Raw genomic sequence first — 17,224 nt, 5'->3', positions numbered from 1 at the left:
TTTCCCATAGTCCTGAAGAATTTAGCTTTCTCCTTTAATAAAACTGTTTATTTTAGATGAACCTTGAGACTTGTGTAGGTGAGTGGTCCATTGCTTTATAGTCTCATAACTTAAGTGAATTTGTCATATGCTCTAGCTCTAGACTATAGATTCTTCTGATGTTTTCTCGTGGAAGTTATTTCTGTTTTATTGTTTTCTTTATGAAGGTGAAATAATTTTAAATAATTAAATTTGATACTTTAAATAATTAAGTAACTAAAAATAACTGAAATATTTTTGGGGCTTCCTAGGAGGAAAAGGATTATTAGATCTTCAGCCTCACTGGGTATCTGCACTTGCTTGGCCAGAAGAAGGGCCATCTGCAGCCTGGAAAGGAGAATTATTATTGATTGGTCGTATGGATGGATCTCTTGGACTTATTGAAGTTGTGGATATTTCAACCATGCACCGGATAGAACTGGAACACTGCTACAGAAAGGATGGTAGGTGGCTGTATCAGTATCTAAGTAGAGATTAAAATTAGTAGTGCCTTAGTTAAATTTTGAGATTCCTTGCCATACAAAAGAAAAGGCAATATATACAGATTACTCTGAAAATAATGCCCTCTACTTATTTACATGGGAACTACAGCAGAGAATACTGTAAGGCTCTTTTTCAACATATTTTCAACCTGGTCACCACCATTAGCTGTGCATTTTCACCAGCAGTGAATAAGAGGTTAGAATACTTGCATTAATCTTGCTTTAAAGTGCCGCATTGGCTGTATGACTTAAAAGACTGCAAAAGACACAGATTTTTTGCAGTGTCTCCCTTTGTCTGCAGATAGTTTGTAGACAATATCATCTGAATTCCATCATTACAGCCATTTTTATTTATAGTTCTGATCACAGAGAACATCAAATAGCACATCTTAGGTAGGATTTTGTGGTTTTCCACAAAGACTGCGGCAGAATTAATGGAGGCAATACATACTAACTAAGGCTGAAGTTGCTTTCAGTGGTTTTCTTGGAAGCAGCCCAGTGCAGTTCTTTTCCCCACGTCAAGAATGTATATATTCAAGTATTTTAATGAAGGAGAATGAAAAAAAAAAATTACATGATGATCTCAACTGCTGTGATTACAGCAGCATTCACTTTTCTCTTTACTATACAAATTCAAGAAAATTTTCAGTCCAAAAAAAAGTCAAATAACTTGAGGGGGACGTTATGCACTTAATATTTTATGTAATCATGCTCTCAAAAACTTCTGGCAGGTCTGATGTTAAATTAAGTTTTGTGTTGTCTGTCACAGTTTCTGTCACATGCCTTGCCTGGTTCAGTGAAGATAAACCATTTGCAGTTGGCTATTCAGATGGAAAATTGCTAATAGGAACAAAGGAACCACTTGAAAAAGGAGAAATCGTTCTAGTTGATGCGCACAAGGTAGAGTTAGTCATTTTACAATCTGTCTGTAATTTCTGCAGGTAAGGACCTGTTTAAGCTATTTTCTGTCTTTGAAAGTTATTTATAAAATCAAGTGCAGATTACCTATTTCTGATGTGCTGAACACATCATGTTCCTCCTGTTCAGAGGAACAGTTCATCAAATTAAAATTTAAAAAAGGAGTAAGAATTATAGTCTTTTTGTTATTAGAGGTTGCAAAGTGTGTTTAGATAGAGCAGCGGAAGTGTATTAAAGGTGTATTTGGGTTTAAAAAGGCTTGATTTGCAACAGCACTCATAACATTTTAACTTCAGTCTTTCACATGTTTTTGTAGAGCTTAACTGACCATGCAAAGCAAAAGTCTTTTTCTGACTATACAGCCACAAAGGTTTTGATCCTTTGCTTTAGTATCTGTGATAAAAAGTCACTACCAATTGGACTAATGAATTGTTAGGCTAAGAGGAGAATTCCCAAAGTGGAAGTTTAATAAAAGCATCCTGAGTGCTTCCATGAATTGGTCTTCATATTTGAAGCATGGCAGTGACAGAAGTGGGCATGCTGTGGTAATAAAACTATACTTAGTATTCCACTATGGCCTGTTCTTCTTTCTGATGTTGGTTAGCCTCATCTGGCCCTTTACCTAATACATCTATGGAGCCAGTACCATTAAGGTAATTCTGCAGTCACCCAACATGAAAAAAAACGAAGAGTTCTGAGGATACACTGAATTCATATTTGCAAGGCATTCTCTCTACTTGTTAAAATTTGTTTGAGAATAAAATACTCTTTGTTATCAATAAGTAAACATTGAATTGGCTCTGATAATTGAGTTTTCTATATTCCTACTGTGTTACTTCACACTGACTCTTTTTTTAATTAATAGGATACAGTTGTTAGTATGAAGTGGGATCCAACTGGTAAGATTCTCCTGACATGTGCCAAAGAAGAAATGGTGAAACTCTGGGCATACATGGGAGGGTCTTGGAGACGTCTTCATTCACTGCCCCATCCAGCTTTTGTGAATGGCATTGCTTGGTGTGGTCTTCCAGGGAAAGGTCCCAAGTTACAGCTGTTGTTAGCTACGTATGTCAAGTTTTTGTTTCTTCTAGCTTCATTGTATTTTTTTTAATCATTAATGTCAAAAGCAAAGTAAGGTTTTGTGTTTTTTCAAATAACATTTACTCAGTAAACCAGTTTTCATGAGAACTGTAAGGCACCAGAATGAAGATGAATTTAATATGAGACTGTTATGTTAGTGAGAATTGAAAAGGTATGGGGTGAGGAGTGGGAGGATAGCAAGTGGAACGGAAGGAATGCTTTTAACCATTGGTTACATGCCGTTGGACTTCAGATGTATAGATAAATACAGTTTTGTAGGAAGGCAGCGATGTCTGATATTTTTAGGACATTCTGTTAATATTTTGTATTAATATTTTTTTTAATTAATACTGTTTTTCTGATTTACTCTGACTTCTTTTAGAGGATGCCACAATGGTTTGGTGTGTGTCTGGACTGTTCCCCAGGACATAGCAGTCACACTGCAGACCAGCTCAGCATACTCAGAAGGATGGTGGGACCAAGAAACAAGTGCCCAGGTAGGAGGAGGAATGTTTAAAGAATTCTCTGCTTGTTCTGCAGTTAGGGAGGGGGTAATGTGAATGAGTTACTCAAATCTCAAATTTCCCAAGAGAAGGTGTTTGTTAAGAAGAATTTTACTTCACTAAATATTATATACTGAACTGTTTCTATTTTTCCTAAGTTGATACATTTATAATAAAATTCAGTAAAGAGTTTAAAATTGTTTCTATATAAAATTAAGTCAACATTAAGTTTTACATGTTATATCCAATTGTAATGTAGTTCTTAATGCTGGTGGCATTTTGTGTGTGGAGAAAAGGTGGTAATGTGACAAGAATAATTTTGGACTTTTTACATTATAGTATGGAAATTACTATAGCTCTACATATATTCTGTACATCTTACAGAATATAGAAGCTAATTTTTTTCTGTATGAAGTTCAGTGTTCCATAACTACAAAATAATTTTCAGGATGGATACAGAAAAGCAGTTGAAGCCAAGTGTGTATTTCAGCTGAGAGGACATATTACCCCTGTTCGGACTGTTGCGTTCAGTCCTGATGGACTGGCATTAGTATCTGGTGGACTTGGTGGTCTCATGAATATTTGGTCTTTACGGGTAAGGTCATCTTAGAGGTAACATGATTACTTTTTTGGTATTACTGTCTCCTGTGGTTGAGGCATCAGACTTCTGGTTTTTTTCCCGGGGTGTTACAAACTTGAAAGAAAATGCCATATAAAATAATGATGAAATATGTTACTTAGTACAGTATAAATTTAAATTACACTTAAATGTTAAGTATTTTTATATTGTGGTTCTATAATTTATTCACTTTTTAGTCTTAATCATATTGTTAGTTAGGCTTTGCAGAAGCAGCCACTCGCACTTTAGAGATGGGAACAACATTATTTTACTACAAGAACTTCTTCAAGAATCATACATTGTTTCTTATTAAATAATTCTGAATCATTTCTTACATCATCTCTGTAGTATGATAGAAATGCTGGATAATTTTTGGCTTTTAGCATTGGCATTTCAGTTTTTAAGAAATTATTGAGCAGCTTGGAGAGTGTCATCCTTGAAGAATGTGCTTTTTATGTGTTTAAATAGAAAAGTAGCTGTATATGCACACTGACACAGAGCACTTCTTTTCTTAGGATGGTTCGGTGCTGCAGAGTGTTGTGATAGGTTCTGGAGCTATTCAGACTGCTGTATGGATACCTGAAGTTGGTGTAGCTGCGTGCTGTAACAGATCAAAGGTGACTCTGTGTGTTTAAGCAATCCTGCAATTGCTTGTGTAATTAAGAATTATCTTATTAAAAGACAGTTCCGTTTGTCTTTTTCTGGGAGGACGGGGAAGAACTTTGCAGACAGGACCATCTATTTATTGGTTTGTGTTATGTAAGGATACATGTTTACAAAGCAGATTGAATAACTGAGTCTACTTAACTGTTGTATTATCAAGATACATTATTTTGACTTTCAACTACCACTTGAGCTTAAAAAGCTTTTTTTAAATGTCTCATCTTGAATTTTGGGTGGCTGAAGAAGGGAGAATCCTGAATTTGTGCTTGCAAAGGACTCTATACACTGGTTACATCAGCATTTCAGTCTTTTGGCAGCAACTGTAAGTGGGCCATAAAAAGACTTTTTATTTATGCAACATGAAGGATTTTTTTTTCTCTGAACAAATAAGATACTTCAGTAATATGATTTAATCCAGACCAACCTCAACATCAGAATGTTTTTTAAGAAATAGCAAAATTTATTTCAGTGTTTAAGTACTGCTTGCATCTGAACAGAAGTTTCAAAGGTGGCAATATAGCAATATTTTCAAGCCTTCATGAGTCCCTTACTTCCTCAAGTGATTAAAAAACAAAAGGCAAACAGGTGGTTGTTCCAGAAGGCAACTTCTTTTGTGAATAATGATGAACTTGGCACAAGTTATAGCTCCTGTTAGTAGAACTGTGCTGTATTTGGTTCTAATTTTGAAATTCTTTGTTAACTCTGTTTTATGAATTTTTAATTTTTAACTTGTTTTGTGTCTGCTGTTAAACAGGATGTGTTGGTAGTGAACTGTACTTCAGAGTGGATATCTTCCAATCACATCCTTGCGACGTGTAGAACTGCACTGAAACAGCAAGGAGTTTTAGGATTAAATATGGCTCCTTGCATGCGAGCTTTCTTGGAACGTTTGCCAATAATGCTTCAGGAACAGTATGCTTATGAAAAGGTAAGAGCTAATGAGGACACTTAAAATTCCTGTCTCTTGGGATCACTGTTGTGGTGATCTGGTTGCAGATCCTACATCTTGTTTGCAGATATCTTTCAGTATTCTCCAAACTAGCAATCTCTTAGTTTGAGAATATTTAAAATTTTTAGACAAACTTTAAGTGTGGAAGAAAGTATTTGTCTATAGGACTGCCTTTGTAGAAGTCCTACTTTCAGATTGATGAAATTATATTCCTAACTGTGCATGTGTGATTTCTCTTTCCCCTTCCCCTCACATGTAGCCCCATGTTGTTTGTGGAGACCAGCTTGTTCACAGTCCTTACATGCAATGCTTGGCATCACTCGCTGTGGGCCTCCACCTAGATCAGCTGTTGTGCAATCCCCCAGTACCACCTCATCACCAGAACTGCCTCCCTGATCCTTCCACCTGGAGTCCCACGGAATGGGCCTGGTTAGAATGTTTCTCAACCACCATAAAAGCCGCTGAAGCCTTGGCAAAGGGAGCACAGTTCCCAGAATCCTTTACTGTTCCAGACCTGGAGCCTGTTCCAGAGGATGAACTTACTCTCCTAATGGTAAAATGTGCTATATTCATATATATATATAAAATTATAGCGGCTTGGGTTGGGAGGGACTGTAAAGATCATTCAGTTCCAACCCCCTGCCATATGCTGGGTTGCCTCTAACTAAATCAGGCTGCCCAGGGCTCTGTCCAGCCTGGCCTCAAGAAGGATGCATCTTGGTGTTATGCATGTGATTTGATGAGGTTAACATCTCTGAACTGGAAGTTTCTATAATGTATGGTATACATAGGCATATATATTTTTATGTGAGCACCAGCAATAAATATAAGTTCATTTTTTAGTTCTCTACAACAGAGTATACTGTAAATTGTGTATCAGTTGTGTATTGGAAAAAAAGACAACAACACGGTAATTTTCAAGTTACAGAAGCAAGAAATGTAGAACTTTACTGTACTAATTTTGAAGTAACCTTCTGGCACATTCCTACACCGAATTATTTTAGTGATGTTAGTGGTCTTTATGAGTTTTTATTTTGGTGATGTATCATTATGTTGGATCAGTAAATTATTATTGGCAATCTTACAACATCTTCAGAGAACACGTGCTTCAGAAAGCTTTAAAAAAGATTATTTCATCATGAATTTTATTTGATTTTATCTATATTTTGATTGTGGACCTTGAATAACAGTGTCACTTGCAGGCATAGTAAAGAAGTAGGTTTTGTCTATGGGCAAAAATCAAATATCTGAGTTTGCACATGTTCACTCTTATCTTTGTATCTAGAGTACTTTGAATGTCCATATTGTTTGTAGTTAATAAGGGAACAAGTATGACATAGCAGCAAAACAATGTATGTCTCTTGAACTGAATGTGGTAACTGTGCTTTTTATTGCATAGGATAACAGTAAATGGATCAATGGTATGGATGAACAGATAATGTCCTGGGCAACATCAAGGCCAGAGGTCAGCAAAATGGACATTTATTTATTTTATTTATTTTGCTGTAGTAAGCTTTTGGAAGTACTGTTTGTCTAAAGCATTTTTTCCTGCTGCACCATAGGATTGGCACTTGGGAGGCAAATGTGACGTGTATCTGTGGGGAGCAGGAAGACACGGACAATTAGCAGAAGCTGGTAGAAATGTCATGGTACCAGTGGCAGCACCTTCGTTCTCTCAGGCTCAACAGGTGATCACCTAAAGACAGTCACACATTTTTATTTTTATTGATTTGTCCCATACATTGTTTGAATGTCAGAATCTCTCTCTGAGTGCCGTCTATTTCTTGTTTGAATTTACTATTAAAAACATGCTCAAAGCATGTATTTTCTAGCATGATTAATAATTCGTTTTGTCTTCTGAGATAAAATTGCCATTCAGGGTAGAAACATCAAGATTAAATAAATCTCAGGTAGGAATGTATTGTTTTCTCTCACTGGAAGAAGGTTTGCTGAAACCAGTTGCAAGTTTCAGTGAAGAAATGTGTGTGATGATATTATTAGGTAATAGAAGTCTATTAAATATGCTGTAAGTGATGTTTCGTGTTAATAGGCTTGTCATGAATGTTATTTGCTGTGTGACTGAAGAGTCGGTGGTCTTGGTAGAATCACAAAGGAAAGTAATGGTTGGAAAAATTAGATGATACGTCATAATTGTAATAAAGATTGATGCATCCAAAACAAAACAAACAAACAAGGAAAAACATAAAACCATATAAACTCCTGTGTATTTTTCTTGACCAGGTTGTTTGTGGTCAGAATTGTACTTTTGTCATTCAAGCTAATGGCACAGTTTTGGCTTGTGGAGAAGGGAGCTATGGACGGCTGGGACAAGGAAATTCAGATGATCTTCATGTGTTAACAGTCATCTCAGCACTGCAAGGTAAAACTGTTTTGAAAAGATCAAACTGACTGATAGTGGGCATCATTTTGATAGATAATGTAATTATTTGTGTTGATATTATTTTCACAGATCGACATAAAAATGTTGTAATTGTTAATTGAAAATTGAACAAACAAACTGGAGATTTATTTCTCTTTATAACGTAATTAGTAACATCTAAAAATTCTGTAGTTTTAAGACTGCTCTGGGGAAATACATTTGCTTAAGGGTAGGAATATTTCATTTCAGAACTTAGGACAGGTCAAAACCATAGGTTGTACATGAGAAGATGTAGAGTTTCTTCAAAGTAATAATAGAGGGGAATTGGTGTGATAAGAAAAGTGTATTCCTAGTTGATGCCTTTCCACAGACATAATTTGCCACCCCTTCAGGCCCTTGGATATGCACATATTAAGAGTTCATTGTTATTTACTTCAAACATGGTTTTCTCTGTGCTCTTTAACAGGCTTTGTTGTAACACAGCTGGTGACCTCTTGTGGATCTGATGGACATTCCATGGCTTTGACTGAAAGTGGGGAAGTCTTTAGCTGGGGAGATGGAGATTATGGCAAACTAGGACATGGGAACAGCGACAGACAGCGCAGGCCTAGACAGATAGAGGCTCTGCAAGGAGAAGAAGTGGTGCAGGTTCCACAGCATATTTTTTCCTCTTGCAAACTGTAATTATGGTAACTTAGTACTTAGGAATACTGGCTTCAGGTAAATGGTACAGTTAGTGACAGAGATGTTCCAGAACCACTGTCAGTCTTGTCAATTTGAATTCATATAAAGTGAAAACAGGAAACCTTTGACTTCTTGCTGAGCATTATGAAGCAAGTTGATAATTCCCAGTTGAAAACAGTTAATGTCACAAGGTTCGTTGCTGCTGTGATGTTACTCAACACTTGTTACTTGAGAAGTCTAAAAATTTGAAAGAGCCCGTGGAAAAGGGATGATCTGGAGACTGTCAAAATACAGCCACAATTCAGAACTTTACACCTTGGTATTTGTCAGATAACAGCACAAAAAAAAAAAGATACTTGGCTTTGGCTGAAGGTTTCTGTATCAAAACCTGCATTCTTTCATGCCATTTAATGGAATTTGTGCTTGGCAAGCACCTGCTTCCAGAAGGTAATATTTGATTTTAACAGAAAAGTCAAAATAAATCATTAAATAATAAATGCCTGAAGGCCTTTATCCACACAAGTCCGCCCCTGTCCTTCTCCTAACATTACTGTGAGGATAAAGCAGAAGTAGATTGTTGAAGTACTTCATGCTACAGTACCTGTGCTTTATGACTTTATATACATACATATTTCATAAGATGGAAAAGTTATTGCATAGCTTTGTGTGTAATAGTTTACTCCTAAATAACAAGACGCCTGTAAAAATCGTATTTCTTTTACTTGCAGATGTCATGTGGCTTCAAACACTCAGCTGTGGTGACAGCAGATGGCAAACTTTTTACATTCGGAAATGGCGATTATGGTCGATTAGGGCTTGGAAATACTTCCAATAAGAAACTTCCAGAAAGGGTGACAGCGCTGGAGGGTTACCAGATTGGACAGGCATGGTTTATCTAAAACTGTCACTGTATCTTCATTTAAAGCTGATGTTTTCAACATGTTTCACTGTTCTACTTTTATGTTTGGGATTATATTTTGATTGTGGTAGCAGAATTTGAAGAAAATGTTTGCCTGGTTTGTTTGGTTTTGCTATCTTTTGAGACTTTTGAGCCTTTTTCTAAAAAACTACTTTTTTTCTTTAACATTGTTACATTTTTATTTTTAATCTTTATGTATGAATTCATGGCACAATTTATATTGCTAGGCATTGAGCGTGCTTAGCATGAAACTGTTCTTTGGCTCTTGGAGCGGGAGTGGAAGCAAATCCCTAAAAGAAAAGACGAAACAAGCAAAAAACCACCCTATTGTCTCCCAAATGCTGTAAGAAGCAGCAGAATTTTCAAAGTCCTTAGAAGGATCTTGTTTTTTTAAACACAGTTTTCCTTTTCTAAAAAAAATGTGGGCTTTTTAGTAGTGGCAAAAACTGGTAATAACGTATTTCTTTGGACTAGGTGGCCTGTGGACTCAATCACACTGTAGCTGTGTCAACAGATGGTTCAATGGTTTGGGCTTTCGGAGATGGAGATTATGGTAAACTTGGTTTGGGAAATTCCACTGCAAAATCCTCACCACAGGTTAGAATTCATGGGGAAAAGTATTCTTTGCATAAATTTTCACTGTTGCTAAACTGGTTACACAGCAATTACAGGGTAGTTTTCAGAATTGAAATTATTAATTCTATACATTATACTGCTCTAATAAAATCTACTGTAAATAATTCTGATAGTATGTTACTCTAAGCATTGCACTTTAAAGAATTTCAGGTAAATGATACTCAACCTTATGTCAGAGGTAATACAGTGAAAACTGTAGGGTTAGCTCAAGAGAGCTGCTTAGTTTTGGTGTTTGTGGGTAAGATTCTTTACATACTTGTCTGTTTCCTCTCATGCCACCTCTCACCAATCCCTAGTAAATAAAAGGTATTTTGAATCATTGTGCATAGAATAAGAAAACAGCGGCTCAGGTTTTTTTATTCATTTACAGGCCTTAATTAGGGTAATGCTACAAAATAGGTATTACAATGAGGGAATTATAAAAATTCTCTTTGGAAACAGAAGTTACAGATTAAATTCATGTTTATTTTCTTTTTATGTCTTTGTAATGCCATACCTCTTTGTCTTCTCATTTACTCCCTTAGAAAGTGGATATTCTCTGTGGAATTGGCATAAAAAAAGTTGCCTGTGGAACACAGTTTTCTGTTGCACTGACAAAAGATGGCCATGTATATACTTTTGGACAAGGTAGGATGATCTGACATTTGGACCTTTGTACCCAGATGTTTTTATATACTGAAAATGAAAATGAAGAACATTAGCATGCATTTAAAACAGTAATCTTGGAATTTCAGCAATGCAGTGTTAATGTAGACACAGATCTATATTTTTAGACCTCCATGTAGTTTGATCTCACAATAACCTCACAATTTAGTTTTTGAAGAGAGTTTAATTTAGTTTTTGACAGGTTTTTCTGTAAAATTTTGTTTAATTTTATATGTCTAAAACCGTTGGGTTGCTTGAATGCTTACTTTACCTAACAGAGTCTATATCTGCCCAAGTTGTTAAGAATCTGGACAGGCAAATTGCCAGCACCACCGAGTTAAACATGTTTTCTCTTTTCAGGTCAATTAATTAGGATGTATTATGAAATCACATGATGTCTTGTCTTACTAGATCTTGAGCTTGTTTCACTGACAAAGTGCAAGTGACTTGAGCAGAATCAATAAGCAGAGGTAGTGCTTTGTAGGAAATGTACACTGGATTTCTCCGTAACAAATTACACTGACATCCCAGTTCTAAGAGTATTCCAAGTTGCTCTTTGTCCCTCCTCAACTTCTGCCTTCAAGTAAAATGAACTTTTGACGGTCTTTATGTATACAGACGTTTCCTTGCAATTTCAGATCGCCTTATTGGTTTGCCAGAAGGCCGAGCTCGAAATCACAACAGACCCCAACAAGTCCCAGTACTGTCAGGAGTCTTCATTGAAGACATAGCCGTGGGAGCAGAGCATACACTGGCTTTATCATCCACAGGCGATGTATATGCTTGGGGTAGCAACTCTGAAGGGCAGGTATGTACTGTTTCCTGTTTATTTCTAACCTTATTAATACTGTGTAGGTGTGGTTGGAATATATGTCTTCTAGTGGAAAATCAAGCTTTGATTTTTGTTCTTTTCCTTCCCCTCAGCTATTTTAGGTTTTCTCCATAAGTTTCTTTTTCATTTCCTGTGCATGGCAGCAGTTTGGGAAACACTGAGAACATTCTGTCTAAATGCACCTTTCTCAAAATGTTTTTTGAAAGAAACTGATTAATGACCTACCATCGTTGTTTTTAAATACTAAAAAAAAATATGATGGGTGGCAATCAGGTTCTTTTCATGAAGAAAAGATTAATTTTATATGAAGTGACTTTTATGAGTCAGAAGAAAATAGTAAATATTAAATAGTCTCTTTGCTTTGGGATGCTGATTTTATCACTGCCCTTAAGCATCCATTCTCTTCCCACACCAAGTTTATAACTCCAGTTTTTTGTAAGGATTTCAGATTTTGAGTTCTGTATGCTGCAAGTGTAAGACTGAGCCTCTTGATGTTTTGACTCTTGGTGTTTCAGGAATGCTGGGCAAAGTCAGTGCTGTGGCATTTCAGGGATGAGTGTTTGAGAATGGCATTTGGGCGAGTGATTAAGAATAATTTCTAAAAGGAATGTATGTCTGTTTTACAGTCATACTTTCATTGTGTTCTTGGGAGAGAAACATTGCAAAAAAGAAAAAAATACAGGAACTTGATTCTGAAAGCTGCTTTGGTGTACTTTCCATTGCAGTGTAAAAAATGTGCTTCATATGTTGTAGAAATGATTTTGAATGCTCCTGAAATATGAAGTTATCATTTTTACAATACAAAATTCAAAACTATTGGGGAAAAAGATTGGAAGTTTCAGTAAAATTTCTCTTCATGCCGATTGTTTTTTCAAACGCTTGCAGGAATGTACCTGCCAGAGCAAAATTGATATTTAAATTGCAGAGGAGAGGTATGAGCTGTGCTGACTCTGTATGAGAAGGATTGTGCAATGGATGACTTGGCAGCACAGGTTAATTTCTCAGCGTACAAAAGATTGTGGAAAAAATCTCTAGCTGTTCTCAGGCCTCTTTGCCACCTAGATTTGCAAATCCCATTAAACATGGATGTAATATTCTATCAAAAATAAAATGTAAATGCAAGTAGAATTAAAGATCTACAAGGCAAATGTTTTAAAGCCAGTATATAGTGTAAGAATTTTTACCATTTGTTCTGAATCTTTGCTTGAGAGTTTTCTAGAAGCATTATCACAGTTGTTGATTCTTACTTGTGTCTTACAACTGTTACAATTTGTCAGCTTGGACTTGGCCATACTAACCATGTCAGAGAACCAACCCTAATAACAGTCCTGCAAGGAAAGAATATTCGGCAAATTTCAGCAGGACGTTGCCACAGTGCTGCCTGGACAGCACCCCCGGTTCCACCCAGAGCTCCAGGTAAATAGCTGGGATGGTTTGTATGGTCATTTGAATTAGTCTTTGTGTTTCATGAGGGATGAGTGTAACAGGAACTTTGGAATGTTTGGCACAAATTTGTTTTAGTTTATATCCATCCAGGTTTTCAAACTACCGTTAGTCTCTCAGTTTTGCTGTCCTTTATGAAATGCTGTTTTCTCTCTTGTGTGGTAGGTGTATCAGTGCCTTTACAGCTTGGCTTGCCTGATGCCATTCCACCACAGTACGGGGCACTGAAAGAAGTGAGCATTCATACAGTAAGAGCAAGGCTCAGACTGCTGTACCATTTCTCTGACCTCATGTACTCTTCATGGAGATTACTTAACCTCAGTCCCAATAATCAGGTAAAACTCCATTTGAAAAACACATTTTAGCCCTGTTGTGTTGTACCGCATCACTAGCAAGTTTCTCACCAGGCCTCAGTAGTAGAGTCTGTAAGGTTTCTTGTTTTTTCTAATAAATAAATAAAATATAAAGATTTGGATTAAGCCGGGCTTTGACAAAAAGTACCATTGTGTATTTTCAGTTATGTTAATATTAAATGCCAGTAGCTTTCAAAAAGTTGCTGTCCTCAAAGCGTAAAAAAGCACCTACCTTCTTTGTGAAATATTGAGTTGCTAGTGATTAATTATGAAGGTTTTATTCTGTAAATAAGCAAATTAATGACCTTTATTAATATGTTTATTTTCATACTGCTTTATTGCAGAACAGTACATCTCATTACAATGCTGGAACATGGGGGATAGTTCAAGGACAGCTAAGACCCTTGCTAGCACCACGAGTGTACACGCTCCCTATGGTACGCTCTATAGGAAAGACCATGGTTCAGGGAAAAAACTATGGTCCTCAGATTACTGTAAAAAGAATATCAACCAGGTCAGTATTGTTTTCATGGGCAGTGTATTTGATACCAAACTAATACTGATCTTCGTACATTTTCCATAACCTCTGGCATATCAAATGCTCTCTGTACGTCTTCATTATGAGCAAATGACTTCATTAACCTGTACACTTTTACGAGTTACACCATATGGTTGTGTCTTCTTTTTTTCGAAAGGGGTCGGAAATGCAAACCCATTTTTGTACAGATTGCAAGGCAAGTGGTAAAGCTGAATGCATCAGACCTTCGACTGCCTTCTCGTGCCTGGAAAGTGAAACTGGTTGGAGAAGGAGCTGATGATGCAGGGGGAGTGTTTGATGACACTATTACAGAAATGTGTCAGGTAGGAGCATTCTAGCGGTTAGAAATGCCTGGTAGAGTTTTTCGTTTTGTCTGATTTTGTTTGTATTTCTCACTTTTCATTTTTGCAGCATAGCAAATTCTTGTTGTTCTTCCATCCTGAGCTACAGCACTAGAACTGTCTACTTGGGAATGCCTTAGACAACCACTGTAGACTGATGTAAAGGCTTTTGTTTCTTTACCTTAAATATTACACAGGAATTTTTAAGTAGTTATCACTGTAGTGCAATATTCTTTCTTGTAATGCATTATATAATGTCAGAATATTTCTCTAATGTGTTTGTTGTTCCCAAGTCTAAGAATGTTTTTTTTCTTCTGTTTTTTTTTTAAGGAACTTGAAACTGGAGTAGTAGACCTGCTTATTCCTTCCCCAAATGCCACAGCTGAAGTAGGCTACAACAGGGACAGGTAAGTTATCTGTTATTTCTTTTTCCTGCAGATGTTACTAGGTGTAAATTAACTCTGTTGTTGTTGTTGTTTTTTAGCCAACTGATAAGACTTCATGATTGTCCCTAGTATATGTTGTCCTCCAAGTTGAGATGTTACTTCAACGTGAAGGAGATGGTGTGATTGTAACACAGCCTTTTTGGATTGCAGAATTGAGCATAGCATCAGGAGTGTCGTGATGTGCTGTAGGGATTAATTCTGCCCATCTTGGTGTCCATTATTTCAGCTGTTAATCTTCTTACTTGGATGCCCCTGGCTGATAATTGTGTTAGCAGTTACTGTGCAGTGCTTAGAAATACTTGGTCTTTTTCTTCTAATGAAGCAGCATAGAAATTACACTGTAGCCTTCAATGTCTTTCAGGTTTCTCTTTAACCCTTCAGCATGTTTAGATGAACATCTGATGCAGTTTAAATTTTTGGGCATTCTCATGGGTGTAGCTATTCGTACAAAAAAGCCATTAGATCTTCATTTGGCTCCAATGGTCTGGAAGCAACTTTGTTGTATCCCACTCATCTTGGAGGATTTGGAGGAGGTAGATCTGCTCTATGTGCAGACCCTCAACAGCATTCTTCACATTGAAGACAGTGGGATTACTGAAGAAAATTTCCATGAGGTAAGTTATGAACGTGATTGCTTTTAGCAGATTGACTTTAACACTACTGTTGTTTTATTGGGATAACAAGGACTTAATAAGCATTTGGAATTGTGATCTGAATATAACTCCGAATAACTGATAGTAAAATATTACACATAGATCACTTGAGTGACTTAAGCTGAACAAAGATTTTCTGTTTTCAATAACAGATGATTCCTTTAGATTCGTTTGTTGGCCAAAGTGCTGATGGCAAAATGGTTCCCATAATCCCTGGAGGGAACAGCATCCCACTTACCTTTTCAAACAGGAAAGAATATGTGGAGAGGGCAATTGAGTACAGACTTCATGAAATGGACCGTCAGGTAAGAACCATATTGTGACCCTCTCCACCATGGTTAATGTGAACAGCAGTTTTTATTTATGTAAGTTTCCATTTCGTATTCCAGAGAACAAGGAAAGCTTGTTTTTCTGCACTTTGGATGGGTCCACAAGGATTCTTTTTCCCCTGCAAACTTTTCTGTTTTGGTTGCTTGGTTTAGGCCAGTCCTACTTTCCTTAGCAAATGCATGTTTGACGAAAGTGCACTGGAAATAAGAGTTAGTCTTTCACTAGATTAGTGCCATTGCAGCTGTCATCCCGTCTAGGGAAACTCCTCACAACTGTACTTACTGAGCAGTGTCATTGGACGTCATAGCAACATATTCTAGCTGAAGTAAATACTATGAACAAACATTGGTTTTTAACACTGTTTCTCTACTCCTTTAGCACTGAAACAAAAAATACAGCATTAATTGTTCTGAGAAGCATTAATTGTCGATTTTCTTAATTCTTTGTATTTTGTCACTTGCATAGTGAAGCTTGTAAAAGCATGAAATATGCTAATTACTTGTTATGAAAATTATTTTTGTTTTACTTGTTGTATAGATACGTGCAGTATATTGTTTCCTGCATTAGGAAGATAACTTTCTCAACCAGGTTAACCAAATCATGTCTTCTAGGAAAAAACAGCACTTTGTTTTGGCTCAGATGTATGGTATCTACACCACTTTTTGGTTTAGCCAATATTATTTGTGCTAGTAACTTGCACTTTAACTTCTTTTATATTGTGTCATGTGCAATTGCTATTAAAAATAATTATAGTTTTGTACCTTTCATATTCTCCAGAGTTTTGAGAGAGGACGCAGTAGTCCTTATAGGGGAAGTGTATGTATTTGGCAGCTGTTTTCTCCTTTTACCCTGTTCCTCAGCAGATGTGTTGCCTCTGCATTCATTTGGATGGTACAATAAGTGATAGAGGTAACACTATTTCATTTCCTGTGTTTCTTCTGTGTTTTGGGCAATAGGTGGCTGCTGTAAGAGAAGGAATGTCTTGGATTGTTCCCGTTCCCTTGTTGTCTCTTCTGACTGCTAAGCAGTTGGAGCAAATGGTCTGTGGAATGCCAGAAATATCAGTTGAAGTTCTGAAGAAAGTTGTGCGATACAGAGAAGTTGATGAGCAGCATCAGCTGGTGCAGTGGTTCTGGCACACCCTTGAAGAATTTTCCAATGAAGAGAGAGTGCTTTTCATGAGGTTTGTGTCGGGAAGATCTCGATTGCCAGCCAACACAGCTGATATCTCTCAGCGATTCCAAATAATGAAGGTTGATAGGGTAAGATGGTGCTTTTTTATTCTTTTTTTTACTTTTTATTACTATCTGTATTTATTATTCCTATCTAGCTTAATCTGCCCTTTGGCAATAGGAACCAGGTTTCCATAATTGTACATTTGCAGTGAAAGCTTGGAGTAGGATATTCCCTGAGGTATTAAAACCAAGGATTCTAATTGCAGAGGAGCTGGAACACTGCATGAATTGGATATGAATTCAATTGGTGCATTCACTGTAATTCTATGATTGGAGGTCAAGGCAAGCTTTTGCACGAGGAAACCAAACCTGTTGTAACTTGTCCACGGTCATTTTCTGTTCCGTTTCCTTTATTCATTTGGTAATTTTTACTCCCGTAAGTTTGTCATATGACCGTTAACAAACTCTGAAGTCTGAGTTTTACAGTATGTATCCTTGAAGTACATCCTGTACAGGATGCCTACGTTTTGCATTGTGTCACTGCTTTGGGCAGTGAAAGCACATTCTGTAACTGTAAGACTCAAGTATTTGGGCAG

At 36.7% G+C, this 17,224-nt stretch overlaps 1 protein-coding gene across 26 annotated transcripts in view; it reads left to right on the top strand.

Annotated features, from left to right (window-relative positions):
- HERC1 (HECT and RLD domain containing E3 ubiquitin protein ligase family member 1) overlaps positions 1-17,224 on the top strand; it is a 98,632-nt gene that overhangs the window by 80,368 nt on the left and 1,040 nt on the right. For all 26 annotated transcript variants that reach the window (XM_085515739.1, XM_085515755.1, XM_085515744.1 and 23 more), the window contains 24 exons: positions 291-482; positions 1,291-1,421; positions 2,305-2,504; positions 2,902-3,016; positions 3,471-3,617; positions 4,157-4,258; positions 5,059-5,232; positions 5,513-5,806; positions 6,653-6,718; positions 6,816-6,941; positions 7,495-7,633; positions 8,100-8,281; positions 9,046-9,201; positions 9,711-9,833; positions 10,397-10,499; positions 11,156-11,325; positions 12,627-12,765; positions 12,958-13,127; positions 13,490-13,659; positions 13,841-14,006; positions 14,355-14,431; positions 14,832-15,084; positions 15,276-15,428; positions 16,410-16,715. In XM_085515739.1, the coding sequence (XP_085371865.1) occupies positions 291-482; positions 1,291-1,421; positions 2,305-2,504; positions 2,902-3,016; positions 3,471-3,617; positions 4,157-4,258; positions 5,059-5,232; positions 5,513-5,806; positions 6,653-6,718; positions 6,816-6,941; positions 7,495-7,633; positions 8,100-8,281; positions 9,046-9,201; positions 9,711-9,833; positions 10,397-10,499; positions 11,156-11,325; positions 12,627-12,765; positions 12,958-13,127; positions 13,490-13,659; positions 13,841-14,006; positions 14,355-14,431; positions 14,832-15,084; positions 15,276-15,428; positions 16,410-16,715 (3,854 nt within the window). The remainder of the gene's footprint in view (positions 1-290; positions 483-1,290; positions 1,422-2,304; positions 2,505-2,901; positions 3,017-3,470; positions 3,618-4,156; positions 4,259-5,058; positions 5,233-5,512; positions 5,807-6,652; positions 6,719-6,815; positions 6,942-7,494; positions 7,634-8,099; positions 8,282-9,045; positions 9,202-9,710; positions 9,834-10,396; positions 10,500-11,155; positions 11,326-12,626; positions 12,766-12,957; positions 13,128-13,489; positions 13,660-13,840; positions 14,007-14,354; positions 14,432-14,831; positions 15,085-15,275; positions 15,429-16,409; positions 16,716-17,224) is intronic.

Source organism: Coturnix japonica, chromosome 14 (assembly GCF_054131305.1).
Source record: "Coturnix japonica strain WE chromosome 14, WE-NBRP24, whole genome shotgun sequence".
Classification (NCBI taxonomy): Eukaryota; Metazoa; Chordata; class Aves; order Galliformes; family Phasianidae; genus Coturnix; species Coturnix japonica.
Note: the sequence above shows the minus strand (reverse complement) of the source record. Positions and strands in the feature narration are given on the sequence as shown.